Source organism: Perna viridis, chromosome 11 (assembly GCF_037379345.1).
Source record: "Perna viridis isolate PV_CMFRI_1.1 ecotype Kerala chromosome 11, ASM3737934v1, whole genome shotgun sequence".
Taxonomy (NCBI): Eukaryota; Metazoa; Mollusca; class Bivalvia; order Mytilida; family Mytilidae; genus Perna; species Perna viridis.
Genome location: NC_142455.1, coordinates 24,302,097 through 24,318,884, shown reverse-complemented (window position 1 = coordinate 24,318,884; position 16,788 = coordinate 24,302,097). Strand labels below are relative to the sequence as shown.

Sequence of the window (16,788 nt, the reverse complement as noted above, 5' to 3'; positions counted from 1 at the left end):
CTTAATTAGTTTAATTAGTTTAATTAACTTTCTTCTTTTCAGTATTCCTATGATGGATTTACTTGTGAATTTAGCGGCACGGAATAAATTAAGCCCTGCAGGTTATACCATTGTGGTTTTAAACCAAGATACTAACAAGCCTATGGATTACAAACCCAATCAGACTGTTGGCTCTTTGTGCCCTAAAACTGTTGACGGGGCACCACGACAGTTGACAGTTCAATTAGTTCCCAAAAAGGGTGATGCAGAAAAGCAACGAAATTCAAAAAATGCTCAACCTTTCGAGGTATGTATGGTTACAAATTAAAATGTCAATGCAAGTTAATTTGAGTGACTATTGCAAGTGCACAAAACAAAGCTGTTCTTGCAATCATGGCCATATTCTGATGCCAGATCTGTGAGGTATAAGCAACAAAAGCAGTTTGGAAAGTTCTTTCAAATTCCAAATAAATCTGAAGTCTGAAAAAAAAGACATGTACCACAAAAAACCTGTTGATAACAAAAATATTGACTCCAGGATCAGGCTTATTGTTGTGGAAAAGTCGACTTTTGAATATAAATTGCACAATACATTAAGACAAATACTTTTAGAATCTTTCACCAATGGAGTCTGGATATTTTACTCAAAAATTAAATTTAGTGTTGTCATGGCTGAATGACTAGGATCTTTGTCTACACAGAGCCAGAATTGATATCTATCTGTAGAAACAGAAGAATGTTTATAAATGTATGCACAGAAATTTGTTAAACTTGAAATTTTGACTGTTGAAACTCCAACAATCCTTGATCGTCATTTGTCCCTAATCCTTGTGTTGAAATTATGGGGGATGAAGATTATTAGTTTCAGGCCATTCACACAACTGAAGTACATGGTGTATATGTATTAGACAATCCAGTATAACATTCCTGATATAGCATATCCAATTTCTTGTTAGAGATCAAATCCTAAATTTTAAGGTCATCATGTCAATGGTTGACCTTTTAAATATATATATTGCCAATGTGACCATTTTTTTATGATTTTTAAATAATTGGAAATATCTCCGAAAATAATTGCTACAAATGTATGTTAATATGATGGTCGAATAAGAAAAAAATCCAGTGATATCAGAGAATCCACAATTAATGTCTCTAAATCTACAAATGCATACAACACAGTTATCTTCTAATTGATCTGTAGCCTTAAAGAAATGTACACCATGTTTGGAAGCTGCTGTGTATTTAACAAGTATGTAGTGACTTCTGTCAATAATTATGATTTAGCTACATTTACCAGTAATTTGAATACAAAAATTGTCCCTCAATTCAGTTAAAGTTAATTGGTGACAACTTTGACACGATCAAGTCATTAGTTATATGTAGTTCAGTAATCCTCAACATTAGTTTCAGTTTTCTAGATCTCAAAATGACCAATTTATATAATTCATACACATTTAAGCAGTACTTTATTATTAACGTGATTGGAAATGCCAGCTCGTATTTTATTTTTCCATCTTTTACTCTTTCATTAGAAAGGCTCCTAATTTTTTTTCTTAACTGAAATGTCAAAATTTAGAATTACCTATCTCTTTCACAAACATAGAGATTTACAAACAGAAATCAAATTCCTATTGACATATTTTCCATATAATTCTTAACAGTATATTGGAAAAAGTCAATATTTGCTTAATACCAATTTGGTACAAATTAACAATTTGATTTCCATTTTCTGATAAAAATCAGAAAGTAATTGACAATCCCCTATCTAAATAAAACATTTCATAGAAGGTATCTATTTTATGAGTGTCAGTGTATTTGCCCACATATCATCTGTTTTGTTGTAAATGCTTCTGTTTGTAAATCTGTATATTGTAGAGTTTGTAAGCTTTGGAAATTTTGCATATTAGAGTAATCACATAATAATACTGTAAAACCACTCAACCAAACCCCTTCAAATTTGGACTGTAGAATTTGGTCAGTTTGGACAGGTGTATGGTTCAAAATACATTTAAACTGACACAATAGGACTTCAAAGTTGTCTGGTGTAGACAGGTTTTGGGTTAATTCAGGGTATAGACAAGTTTTGGGTTAATTCAGGGTTGAAACAGTTTTCACTGTAGTTCAAGTTAAGCATTAGTGGTTGAAAAAGGAGATCATTTTCTGTACATATTTTCTGTACATATTTTCTGTATGTAGTATTTCTACTCTTACATTTTAATTTTGTTCTCCAAATGTCCAGGTTCAATTTTTTATTTTAGATTTAAACTTTCATCTCCATGATGAATTCATAAGTTAAAACAATGTGTTACTTGTACTAAATGCCAAGGCAAAGTTGTTTAACACATAAAACAAAAAAGGGGGATGGAGGTACATGTATTTGAGTACATTAAGTTATGTCTGTATTAATCCCCTTGGAATGTAATTAACATTTATTAATAGTTTGTCAAAATATAAACTTTTAAGAAGGATTTGCTTAAAGTGTGGAGGGAACATGTTCATAATGAATGGCTTGTTATACAAATTCATGTACCTCTATTCAAGATATACATGTACTAAGTATTAAGATGAAAATTATTGGATGAAAGTGAAAAAATATAGCAACCATAATCTTTGCTGTTGTTACTGTAAATTGAATTTTTTCTATGTATATTTTTTCTATATATATACATGTACAGTAGCGAATTCAGATAGGGTGAAGAGCATATTCCCCTCCTCAAATATACATGTAGGGGAAAGTGTGTATTTTTTTGCTTAAATCTAGATTTTCCACAAATTTAATTTTATCTAAAGACACTTTTGGTAAATGTGCAGTAGTTATGATCACCCCTCCCCATAACCTGAAATCTTTGATCTGTCCCTGAGGAATGTGTATTTTCTTTATGAGGCCTGCATAGGAAATTTTTTATTTTGAGTAAATTTCTTTTTGTGAATCTGTACTTTTAAGATCTCAACATAGGTTATAAAAACAAAATTCTCTCCATTACTTAATAACTAAAACTATCCTAACATCAGTAAATTTGAAGGGTCAGGAATATTTTGACATACATATGAAGTGGCAGCACTTGAAGCATGTCCAAACTACTAAAATTAATACCAGTATTATTGAATTGGGAATTACATAGATTACAAAGGGATACATAGATATAAAGTGACGATGTTAAGGATTTAATAGATTCCGGACAATGAGTTATTACGACCCCTTGTTGACAAATTTAATGACAAAGGCCTGAGATTAGGTTAAATGCTGGATCAGAGAAATGTTTGGATTAGAGATAGCTGTCAATTGCATGGATAAATTAGGGGGATAAGATACAATTTACATGTAGGCATTTTGGTGGCTTGAGGGGGGGAGTTGTCAATAGATTTTGTGATGTTTTTTTTTTTTTTTATACCCATGTGATATCATTCGATGAATGGAATGATAGAAATAACTTCACATTGTGTATGGTGCTAACTTGTCATACATCGACATGAAACATATATGTGCATCAGTATGAAACAGTATCACTGGGCCTATTTCATTAAGTTTCAAAAGTTAAATTTCTGTACTACTGATAGTCATATTAGTCATTAGAATCCATTGGTAGAATCCAAGGTTTGGACCTAAATTTAAATTATGTTTGTTTATCCTTTCTGGACTCACAGTGTTTACTAAGAGTAGGTGAAGGCAATAACAGACTACATTTTTTTATTTTCATTGATGGAAATTATTTTTTGCTGAAAGGGGAGAATAGATTCTTTTTTAAGTTGGGCCTTTTTTCCTTGGTTCTTAGGTCCGATATAATTTTAGTGTAGGCCTTACTGTTATTATTATTGTTCTGTTTTATGATTCATTATATTATATAGCAATATATCAGAAATTTGGGTCATTTTAAAATTTCTTTAACTCCAATTTAATTGATTGAATGTTCCTGTAAATTCAATGATAAAAATAGAAAAAAAATTTAACAAGACTCAAAAAATTGAATCTAAGAAAATAAAGACCATAATTGATCCTTTTAAAGGAAGTGTACAAGTTGTTAGAGTTCTCCTATTATGTAGTTTTTGCACCATTACTTGTAAATTAATGCCTTTAAGAGATTTATTACGTGTACATGTAACTATTTTATTTAGACTACATGCTTATATGTATGTCTCCATATCAAGACAACAGACTTTTCTATAGGCCACAACGATCTCATAACATGAACATCGTTTTGATTAAAATGAATGCATCCATTTATTTTGTGCAGTTTTGAGATATTAGGCCATAATGGATTGTGAGTTTTTGAACTTTTAAAAATGATAAAAACAAAATTTCTGAATTTTTAGAAATGATAAAAAATTTCTGAAATGATAGTCTAAATTTAAACAAAATGTATGATTATGGTTATATTTCATGGGACAAAAATGTATTTTTATCTCTTATATATGTTTATTTTGTGTACTTTGTATCAAACTTTGTTAGTGAATTTTCAATAATTCTTTCAAATTAATTGTCAAATTAAACTTTGACCAAGTTCTTTGAGCCAAAAAAATTGTAAGCGGTTAACCATTTTTTCCTCTTATTAGTAGAAACTGCTTTGAGATAAGAAATAATAGAACTATCTGTATATCAATGGTATTCTGTTCTTTTCATTCTTTTTAAGCTATTTATATTTGTTTCTTGGAATTTGTCACTTGTAGTATACAATCTACTCTACTTCAGGCTGTTTCCAATTACAGACTTACAATGTATTTCAAATTTACCTTAAAATTTCATCGAAAACGTTTATCCTAGTCTTTTTTTTTTTTTTTAAAAAGTAAGGACAAAAAAGATCACTGCATTAAACATGAAGTACTAGCTCGCACTTGTAGTTGTTGGTGTATTTTCATCAGAACTAGGCCACGCATTTTGATATCCCTGTTTCAAAGGAGAACATTTACAGTTTTCTTTATTAATCAGAAAACTAACAATGAGTTTGTTTAGCCTTACGCTTGTCATAAAAAGGGGTTTTCTATTTAGATTTTAACGTTACATGTATCTGTCTGTATTGCGCCTTGAACATGCATATAAATAGGATGATTTGCACTTTTGTCTCTAACCTTTATGTTTAAATTTAATATCAATTGTTGCCTTAGGAATATGCACCAGTCTCTTATATTGCATTTAGAACAATGGTATAGAATGAATTTTGCACATGTATTTTTGTGAACATTTTAATTTAAGAAACTTGGTCTTTTGAGAGACTTCTGGAAAAGATGATTTAGAAAACAGTGCTGTTCTACTGGGGGATAATTCTTGCCTACAAACTGTATGTACAAAACATAAAGGAGAGCAATGCCTCTTTGGTAGAACTTATGATGCAAGACCTTACAATTTCATTGAATTTACTCCCAACTTCAATAAAACAGGGGAGAGCTTATGAATTTTCTAAAGTCTATAGACCAACCTTCATAAACAAGGTCAGTGCGTATTGTCACTAAGATCATAAGATGTGCTCAGAAAAATAAATAGGAATACGTATTAGTTAAACATCTTGTGTCAATTAAGACCTCTCGATGCTATCTATATATACACTCCGTGAAAGGAAACTAATTGTTGAACATAATGTGGTCACTGTTAGCTAAACTTCCTGTAAAACACAAGAATGTAAACAACGACAATTATCTCTAACGTTAAAAAATATCAAAGATGTCCGAATGTTTAAGTTGCTGTCTATTGGGGTTCGATGGTGGTATCTCGTCGAAGGTTAGTCATCAACGACAGTTTTCTAAATGTTCAACATTCAATAGAAAGTGTTATTAACCCATGTTCAACATAGATTTATTGTCATTTTGTGTTTTTGAATTTCAGCCAAAATTTTTACTATAGCTTGAAACTGTTCAATTAGTTTTTTTTTTTTCGACCTGGAGTTATTGAATTTCCCATGTTAGGTTTGTTGAGAACTTGAAACATGTAGGTGCATAAATGTGCGTTCATGTTCTGTAATAATTTTCAGTGCCATTGGAACTATCAAAAACTGGACAAATACACAGTGTAACAGTTAAAACAATTTTTTTTTTTGCAATTCTGGTTGAGTTAAGTAATCAAGTCCCTACAGGTACACACACATGCTGAAATTATGAAAATCACTATTGTTATATGCATAGAGAGTTAAAGTGGTCAACTAAAAGCCATGTTGTATCTTAAAGTTTTCATTTTAATTAAAACAAAACCATTGCATTTTGTAATTTCATCTCCAGGGCATTGTTTCACAAAGCTTATGTAAGACTTACTTGCACGCAAATCCCAATGGTTTGTTGAGAATTTACATGGACGTTAGTCTTATGAGTGTTTAGTGAAACGATCCCAAAATCTTTTCAAGTATTTCTTGTGGGAACAAAAGCTTGCTGTATATATATGTACATGTATATAGTGAGTGTTCTATAACATGTTCTAGGCAATCCTTTTGATTTGGATTCATACATGATTATTACCTGCATTCACCTTTTTGGCAAAATTGTAACCATTTTAATAACTTAATTTCAGAAGTAACACACTTTCTGATTGGATAAGAAATTTTGTCCATCATTTCATAGACCAAATTTTATATTTGACTGTTACGGCATCAACCTAAAGAATGACCGTTCTATTTTTTTTTTTTTTCGGTTTATTTAAAATCGCCTCAATGCCCATGGTGCACACTTGAAAATGACCTGCTACACAGGTTATTCAGTGACATGATTGAGGTTATTTCTTCATAGACTGAAAAAAATATACATGATATAACAGTCATTCTTTTAATAATTCATTTTGAGTTACCAGGATATTCCTTTATTTGACCTTGGTGATGATGACAATGATACATGTATATGTATATAATTTTGGTTTGTTGGTGGTTATATGTTCAAAGAAAGCAATGGAAATTAATCTAGTAATGATGCTTCATGAATTATTCATGAGATAGTTTTTAATTAATTCATAAACTGCCATAAATAACCCAAGATGTATATGCAATGTCACAAACAGTACATATTTTGCATAAATGCATGCTTGCAAAAATTGTATAAACAAAGTTTTTCCATGTAGAGTTCATGTAGACTTCACATTATTTATAATATTCATGTACATGTACTTATTTTGCTATTCAGCAGAAACTTTGAAGTTGATGCAACTTTTTGTACATTTTGTAAAATTTGAATCTTTTCCTCCACAACATTTTGTCCCAAAAGAATTTCCATTTCAGCTAAGTTTAAGGAAATACATGTTTTCTTGCTATTTATGTCCTGTGTGCTAAAATATGACCTCTGACTAAAGATAAAGAAAAAATGATTGATGGAAGAAAAGTAAATTTATAAAAATGATGGATAATGTAACAGTATATTGTTTATTTAGTTGTGATACAAGTACTTTTATGGAAAGATACATGTACTATATTTACCATATGGCAAGACTTTTGGTGGGTGTAAAGTTAAGCAATTTTGAGCTGAAAGGTATAGAAAAAGTTTCGATGTTTTTAATTTTTGTGGATGCTTAATTTATTTTGGAGTTTTCATACAGACAGCTATAAAACACAAAAATATCGTGCCCCACAAAAATGAGCGACTATACTGTAGTTCTATGAAAAAAAGTACTCTGGATGGAAAAATATTAGGCTAGGGTGTAACTTGAAATTCTAGAATTTCTGAACTTGCTGCTTATGTAGAATTGTCCAATGCATTCAATTTCATTGAATGAAGTTAGTTTCTGGGTTGAATGTTTTTGAGTGTAGACCTCTCAAGGGTTGACCTTATTTCTTTCAAGACTTATCTTTTATGCCTACCTTTTATTTGATATTTGACACTTACTGATATATGGGGGAATATTGAACATAAACAAACACACTTGTATGGAATGTTTGCTTAAATGATTAAAAAGAATTTTTAAAATCAAATAAAGTTAAAAGATCAGTTGACGATACTCCAGAAAGATTATGAATTGTTACAAGGATGTGTTATACAATCTGTGCCTTTGTTTCTGTTTCTTTATTCGAATGTATATACTTTATGGCTGTTTGTTAAACTTTAGATGATGGTAGTTTTATAGCTGTATAATTAAGCCTAAACATTGACCATTCAAGATTCAATGCTATGGGAATGAAGGTCAGTGTCATAGACTATTTGGGGTTTAAAAAAATCCTTAATTTTGGAAAAGACCAAGTTTGTAGATGTTTTGAAATTACATATACTGTCATTGGCCTGGTTTAATTGGTAAGAAGGATTAGATGAGTAAACTTTCTCCTAACTGATCCCAAATTTATTGGGTGAGACATTTTCTAAAATGGAATGGATTAAGAATATAAAATTAGGACACAAACGTTCGGGTCAAACATTGGTGTTGTCTTCTTTTAACAAACATCATTAGAGAATTTAATGCTCATGTTCTGTAAACATATATATTTTCCCAGTTGTTATCTTTTTGGATTCTGTGAATATATCAATGAGTATCGATATTTGCAGTTTAAAAAAAATGATAAGCAAATGTTGAAATTAGTACTCTGCAAAATTAGTATGTTAACATTTGTTACACAAGGCTTTATAAAGTGTAAGTGCACTGATATTTCACTTCTGTTATTCTTGATCAAGATTTTGCTTTTAAAAGTTTTGTGGAAACTTACAGGAAGTGTAAAATTGTTCTCTTTTTTTTACAGATGACGAAGAGATTCACTGTCAATCTACCTCAAAATCAGAAAAAAGTTCTACGCATTAGCCCTGCCACACCATTGGAGGATGTCCATCGACAGATTTGCTCAGAGAAAAGTTTTGATCCCTTTCGCTACAAATTTCAACTCTCTTCTGATCCCTACCAGAATATTAGCATGCAGATGACCGTAGGGGAGTTGAAGTCACAGGAAATCAACATGGTTGTCATAGGTAGGTCAGGCCTTAAAAAAATACTTTATGGGGCATTCAAACAGTCAGATAATGCATATTCTAATCCAGTTATGCATTTAAGCGAAACCAAATTTTTTAAATAAGTGCAAGACCAGTTCATTGTGAATTTAACATATTAACGTGTATAAATATTATCTATGTTTTCAGTGCAAATAACATGTGAACCCAGCATAAGTTTAATGTTTGTGTGCTCACAATTAATTAGTACAAATGTTAAAACCCAATTATTTGTTTGTCTATAATAGCAGATTGTTGCTAATTTTTGGAGGATTGTGTGCTTCAAAAACCAAAAAATCAATATGAAATCCATGCAAGAAAATAAATTGGGAGGGTAGTTTTTTTTATTTAGAAGGGAACAATACCAGATGAAGATTGACCTAATTGGAAAGGATTTGTGCTGTGATTGTTGTTTCTTCAAAAGTAAATGAATATGAAAGTCATTATTGACCAGTGGCCACTAATTATAACACATAAGTAAAATTTCATATGTCCCTTTCATACAGATGCAGTAGAACAGATGTGTAGGACAGATTTATAAAACTTCCTTTGGGTGGCATTAAACAAATCTTCAAAACAAGATGTTTTTAATCTTTAGAATTAGATGTAATTTAAAAGTTGAAATGAAAACTACAAAAAATGTCTATGTAAATAGGCATTGAGTTCAAGATTTAAATTGAAATACCTTTGAACCTTAGAAGTCTGTGAATATTTTTTATACAGCCTTGATAGCAAATTAAAAGGTTAATTCAATATTACTTATTATGACTCCTATTCAAGTAAAAAAGTTAACATATTTCATGTATTTATGAAGTTTGACAGTGACCAATTATCAGTTCTTAAATTACGTGTGGATTACTCTCATTATTGGTTTTCATTGATAGGTAATCATTTGTCTTTTGTTGTTTCTCATTCACAAAATATTAAAAAGTCCATAGTAAAAAAAAAATGGTATAATTTGTGTTTATCATTCAACAAAACCTAATTATTTTTTTACCTATGAAAGTGCTTGTATTTTTTGTGAATGATAACCATAGCAATTAGGAAAAAAAAGTGTTAAGAGTTCATATTGAGGTTAGGCTACACAGTAGCATGTATATAAATGGAGAAAAACTGATATTAAAGCTCTTAGTTCTTGAATTCTTGTGCAAAAAAAAAATGGTTATAATTTGTTGACACAGTCAGCCATTGTCATTAACTGATGAATCTAATCTCCCCTAGGAGTTGTTTTTTTTTATCACCAATAATGATTTTAAGTCCTAGGTGGCCATTTTGAAATTTCATTTATCTGGGAATTCAGATAACACATTAACTAACCAATAAGTTTTATTTTTTGTAAAAGCATTTGCTAAAGAAAAAAATGAAGGTTTGAAAAATTTTGATGTACCATTAATGATTTCAAGTTATTTATAAAGGGGATGTGCTTTGTGAACAAAATATGTACTGGTGTCCTAGAATTTCACTACTAAGTTAGCAACACTTGTGTTGCTTTTCTGTTTAAATTTGGTACAAGATTTGAGTTTCAGATAATGATCTCAATTAGAATAAATTCAATTTAAATGTTTAATTCACTATCTTCTTCAGATAAACATTTACTTAACAAATTTATCTTGATATAAATTTCATCTAGGAGTTTTGACATTGCCAATACATTGACCTCATTTTGAAATCTTTCTTAATTCCTGTGTGCATCAAGTTTGATAGTACATTTGTAGATTGAAACAATTTTGATGGGACTGTTTCTCAGGGGTCTATCTTGCTATGCTAGTGTTTAGGTCTCACAAAGTTAGATACTCTGTCATCATCCAAAACCCTGAAATGCAAGAATGTAATAAATTTATTGTTTTTTGCTGTTTGTACTGAGTTTTTTAGGTAAAGCTACTTCCATGGTCAACAAGTTGGTGGTTATTGAAATAACCTTGTATATCTGCCCATTTTCATTCTAATTACAGTTGCTCCCAATGTATAGATTGATTTCAAATTATAAAGCTGTTCATATATTGTAAGTGATTTTAGTTGCTATCCAATATCAGCTACCTGTACTGCACAAGTGTGCATATAGCTATGACAACATCTTGTGCAACTTCATGTTTCTTTTATAAGTATTATCTTTGTTCGTATGCATTGAAATAGCTAGAGATTTTACTCTACCTTTCCTAACCATGCTTATAATAACTGATGCTCTAGGTCTTCGTCTGTAATTATACTATGGAAAAAAACTTTCTTTGTGAAAGACTGACAAGTGCATTGCGTGAGCAAAATACATTTCGTTAGGTCGAAAATTATAATGAACTTAAATTGTTGCTTTAATAAAACTGTCAACAATAAAGTCATCTACTGTAAATTTTTCGGCATGGGGAAGGTCTTGTACTTACATGGGTCATTAAAAACGATAGGACAAGATTTTGCACTAGGGCCTTCTGAAGCATAACATTTAAATAGGAATACTATATGAAAACACTTCTATACACAGCTACTTTTAAACACATGTATGTGAGAATTTTGATTCACTGAGGAATTTACTTATCTGTGAGTGGTAAGTTATAATTTTTTTTTTACAAGCAGGAAAAGCTTGAAATGTGGTAAATGGGTAGATGTTTCTGCATGGTTGGTTTAAATATCAACATTCAAGTCTTTACAAAAGGGGATCAAGTGGTCTTGTAATCTCATATTAAAAAATGAATTTAGGTCCACTTTAAATATCAGACCATATTCATGAGTCATTCATTAATTGGACTAAGAAGTATATGTATACAGATAAAATGACCTTGTAGATTCAGATTTTTTGCCCCCCTCTCTGTTTGTACCTATTAGAATGAGGTACTGGAACAGAATAGGGGACTGCATCCACTGTTTCTTTCTTCATGGTTAAGCAGTAGTCGAAGGCCCAAGGTTTGTCAAAATGGAGGTTGGCCCCGTAAAATTAACTACTACAGGCCAGCAGTCACTATATTAAATTTTCTTACTGTAAGATGACTTCGAATTTTATAGAAAAGTTTAATTGAAGCTTCTGTTCTATTGTTTATATATAAAGAAGATTTAAAGACAGCAATTTTCCCAGTGCCATGTTTAGATAGCAATATGATGAATTTTTAAGAAAGGTTGAAATTTTAATGTGAATTTAACAGTAGCTTTCCTAGTTACTCTGAACTCTGTAAAGGTCATGTACCAAATGCATATTTTACCTAAATTAAGCTTTGGTAACCAAATTTGTAATTTTTTGATATTATGTTGAAAAACTGTGAATATACAATTTTTTAAAATGAAATTTTACACACAACTCCCTATTGTATTTAGAGAAGTTTATGTAACCCCAATAAGTCACTTTAACAGTTTTTGGAGAACTTGATAAGGGTAGGTCACTGGCCAAGTAGCATACAGTGACACTTATAAAATCAATTGGATATTTTCAGCTTGAATTTTTTCATCGGGATATAATTTCAATTTGCACGGGTGGTTTTTACAGAAAATTCATATGAAGCTTGCGTATCATAAACTTCCTTTTTTGGCAGTGTATATATAAACTTGAAATATCATTTCAATGAATGGTATTTAAATGCTGAGTATTTCAGGTTTAGTTCATGAAACTGTTTTTAAACCTACTTCACATTATGAATGGAAATATTATATACTTGGGTACTCGTATTCATAAATTTTTTTTCTCAAGTCATTTGCTTAGTGGGTGTATTTGCCTAGCATGAATAGGGATTTTAAATAGGATTTTCCATGTGTTATTCATCCATCCATTAGAAATAATACGACTTAAAAAAGGAGAACTGATATAATATCATTGATATTCCAGTGTGTATGTCCCCGCCCATGGAAAACAAAAGATACTGCTAGTTATCACTCCATCTATACAAATCATGGAGATGAAAAATATAAATAATTTTTAATTGCTTGCAACTTACCAGTTATAGAGAAGGATTTTAGTTGCAACCAACTGTCAACAGCTTATTAGTACCCTACTGGTGAAAACCAAAGTAGATTAAGGTTTCGTCTCTCTGTCTCTCTGTATATCCATCATGATTATTGTCCAGACTTTTGCAGACGTCCTTTGAGATCTGTCTGTCTGTATGTCCATCATGATTATTGCCTAGACTTTTGCAGACATCCTTTGAGATACTGACTATTTTTTTTTTGCTATATACTGTGAAAGCACTATTGTTCGTGGGGGACCAGTTTTCGTGGGTCAGCCAAACCACGAAATTTTGTTCCAAATGAAAAGAGATTTCCATTGATGTATTTACTGAAAACCTCAAACCCATGAATTCAGGAATCCACACAAGGAAACTTGTGTTTCTTCCCTTATCCACAGAAGTTAGTATCCAGGAATTAAAGTACTTTGACAATATTCATGTAGTTACCAGTATATCAGTTTATTCTCAACATACTCTGTTGTCACTTTTGTTTGTGTTACTATAGGTGTCTTTAACGTTTTCCAGTAAAAGAAATCAGGCATATCACCCCCTGTCTAACTCTTACATGAAACACACGATCCAAGACAGTTGGTTTGAGCAATGTATGCGCAGAGAATACTTCATCACTTTATGTGTATTACTATGAACATTACATGCACTGGTACAACAACTCAATATACATTTTAAAAAATCACAGAGACTATTATTTAATTATTATTTCAGGTACAGTCAATAGTGCCATGTCTATGCCAAACCTGGCATCAGATCGCAGTCAGTCTACAACGAACTACATGCCTTCAGCGGGAGAAACTAAGAAGAAAAAAGGCTTCTTTTCATTTCTTAAGAAAGACAACAGTAAGAAATTCAGTGTGGTAAGTAAGTGACCCTTTAAGACTTGTATTTAGCTATTTTCCCCTCATAGAGTGGGTGGTATAATTATTGGATTCACCTTGTCTATCCATCGTTCCATCCCTCCATCAAAATTTTATTGCAATTACCTCACAAATGATGGATTGATTTCACATTTGGTATATGGCTTTATATAGATAAAACATTTGTTGTGATAGATTTTGGTGAAAGTAAAATATCAGCTTCCTTTTTTTGTGCGACTTAGACTTTTCACTACAAGAAATAATAATAAACATCCTCAGCTTCCACTGGACAAATCAATTTCAAATTTGGTATATAATTTTATGTAGATGGGGATTATTTGGTAAATAGTTTTTGTGGCTATATTATATCAACATCTTACATCTTGCGATTGCTGTACAAGTTGTGCATATACTTAGCATGACAATGCATGCAACTTCATAGCTATTCTTAACCAGATAATTCCTTGTTATTAATAAATTTCTTAATACATGTACTGTAAATATATTCATTTTTTGCAGTGTACTAATTTTTGTGGTGGACAAAAAAGCACAAAAAATAGTACCCTCCAAATTGCTTTTTAACACTATATAATGCAAATCATTTTTAGAAACTGCAAAAAGTTGATACCTGAGGACATGTTCACTTGACAGAATCTACAAAAATTCATACCTTTACAGTATATATTTAATAGAAAAAAAGAACATTATCTTTTTATGCATCAAAATGAACGATATTGTTTTTTTTGCATAATCAGCTATTCCAACAATACTGATGTTTTTTTTTAGTAACTAATTAATTATTAGTCAAGTTGCCAAGGGTATTTAATATTGTAAGATAAAAATGATGTATTGTTTCTTTAAATGGATTAAAATGCAAATAAAGACTTTTTGTACCAATTCAGTACAACAAAGTCAAGTTATCAGAAATGGTGTAACAAACCTTTGAAAAATATTGACAGACATAATTTCTTGAAGGTCTAGATTTTACACTTTAATTTTTACCATGATCCTTGGTTTATAAAAGATGCAAATCTATGCACATGGTAGCCCTACTATAAACTTTGGTCCAGTAGGAATTGATGCAAGTAAGCACATACATTGAATGATCTAAAAATGTATTATCAGGGATCCGTGAGTTGGTAAAACTTGTATCCTATCCATTTTGTTAAGTTAACAAATAATGTTGTAAACTGAACTAATATCAGATCTTAGAAAATCAAGTATATATACATTTGTGTATGTATACATACTTGTATATTTTCACAGTTTTCAAGGGCAGGAAATCAATTACATGTACATGTTGTTGTTGCATAATTTAATACGAAATAGGGAAGCTTTTCACTTATCTGATGATCAAGTTATGAATACGATACATAAATATGATAGGTCTACACGAATCTATTATGAATTAACCATTGTTAGAGTAATACATTGTGAAACATATAGTCTTCTATAATTTCTATTTCCTTCCACAGTCATATATCTGTTTGAATGTGATTTAAAAGATACAGCCTTTAATGGAAAACCTAAAAAAAATTGATGTGTATATATATACTTTACCATAGCTGACAAACAAGACTGGATATGTTAAAACACATTAATCAATCAATCACACATAATGTGAGATTTTATAAATTATTTCAAAATTCTGATATGACTGGTTTAAAAATAAAATATTTTGAAAATCAATTTTCCCATCAATTAACCTGAACAAAACAAAGAAATATGAAAAAAGGTCAAAACTAGCTGATTCAGTTAGAATATTTCACAGTGCATGTACAAACATTTAAAATTATGTAATAAGTTGACTACAAAACAAATGCAATTTCATTCAAAAGCCTCATTGATTCAAATTTTATCTGTTTGTTCAAACTTTTTACCTTGTTTTTCAGCAAAATGTTCGGAGAGATCCATATGTGGAACACCAAGCTGGCACAAGGGGAGCTCCAGTACGGTCAACTTCCCAAGACAACTCCCCAGTGCCACGAAATATTGAGGGAAATCCTGGTGCTAGACCAAAAACTATGTATGCCCAATCCACCACTCAGTTGGATAAAATTTCTGATGCCAAAATGTCAGTGCCACGTCTAGATCTTTCAGGAATAAATAGTCAAAATATAAACTCAAAGTCTAAATCACTTACTGCACTGAAAGTTGAAAGTGAAAAACCTGTTGTTGCCCCAGCTCGTAAGAAGCGCAGGGCTCCTGCTCCTCCTCAAGCTCAAAGTGTTCAAAATACTGTTCAAGTGGAAGTTAGTATTGAAAAACCAAAACAAAATGTCAAATCAAAAGTGGAAACTACTGATGTACGACAACGAACAGAAAATGTTTCGACAAAATTTCATTCGAGAAATAGCTCAGATTCAAGTGGATATCATGAATTAACTCTAAGTGGGGCAGAATCCCCAGAAGGCGCAAGGATTGATGAACATTTTGAAGGAATTGATACTGCATCATGGGATAGTGGGGGTCACTTAAATGGCGACAGTGGAATACAGAACATATCACCCCCTGCATCAAGAAGGCGAGAAATTGAGGGCGAAACAGGATACTGTCAAACCTTACCATTAGAGAGGACTAAGAAAAACTCTGTGCCGTCCTCTTCACCACGATCAAGTTCTTTAGATCGTACCGGCAAAAAGAAAAAGGCTGCACCTCCCCCTCCGGGTAAAATAATTTGTCTAAAAATTTGTTGAATAAGAAGTACTTTGAAGTTAAGTTAAGAAAAAAAATGACGAGTTTATAGCATGGCCTGAAGATCTCTCTGCAACAGTATTGTTTATAATGATCAAGCCAAATGGATATATTGTAAAAATTTGTGTTAATCCAACACATTATATGAAAAGAATATAGGAACTGTTTATTGCTTGCATTGAATTCTGGAATTTTTAGTTCTGCTAAAAAAACTATGCTCAAAGGGGAATAACTCCAGTTTAAATCACAATACTCTATTTTCTTTGAAAGTGATGTGAAGTAGGTTTTTACCAGTCAGTGTTTCCTGCACTGAATTGTTATTAAAATCATTTAACTGATTTATGAATCTAAATTATCCTAATTCAGTTTTGTATTGTGAAAGATCAGGCTCAGCTAAGAATATGCTTTAAATGGTAAATTTAAAGAAAAAAGCTTTTTATAAAAAGTCTACT

At 31.1% G+C, this 16,788-nt stretch overlaps 1 protein-coding gene across 19 annotated transcripts in view; it reads left to right on the top strand.

Annotated features, from left to right (window-relative positions):
- LOC148603461 (uncharacterized) overlaps window positions 1-16,788 on the top strand; it is a 77,345-nt gene that overhangs the window by 45,512 nt on the left and 15,045 nt on the right. For 16 of the 19 annotated variants that reach the window (XM_088553571.1, XM_088553573.1, XM_088553569.1 and 13 more), the window contains 4 exons: window positions 43-286; window positions 8,610-8,832; window positions 13,494-13,642; window positions 15,535-16,309. In XM_088553571.1, coding sequence (XP_088409697.1) covers window positions 43-286; window positions 8,610-8,832; window positions 13,494-13,642; window positions 15,535-16,309 — 1,391 coding nt within the window. Of the gene's footprint in view, window positions 1-42; window positions 287-5,540; window positions 5,690-8,034; window positions 8,062-8,609; window positions 8,833-13,493; window positions 13,643-15,534; window positions 16,310-16,788 lie in introns of those variants that run through there. The other 3 variants (XM_088553584.1, XM_088553585.1, XM_088553583.1) reach the window with 3 other exon arrangements.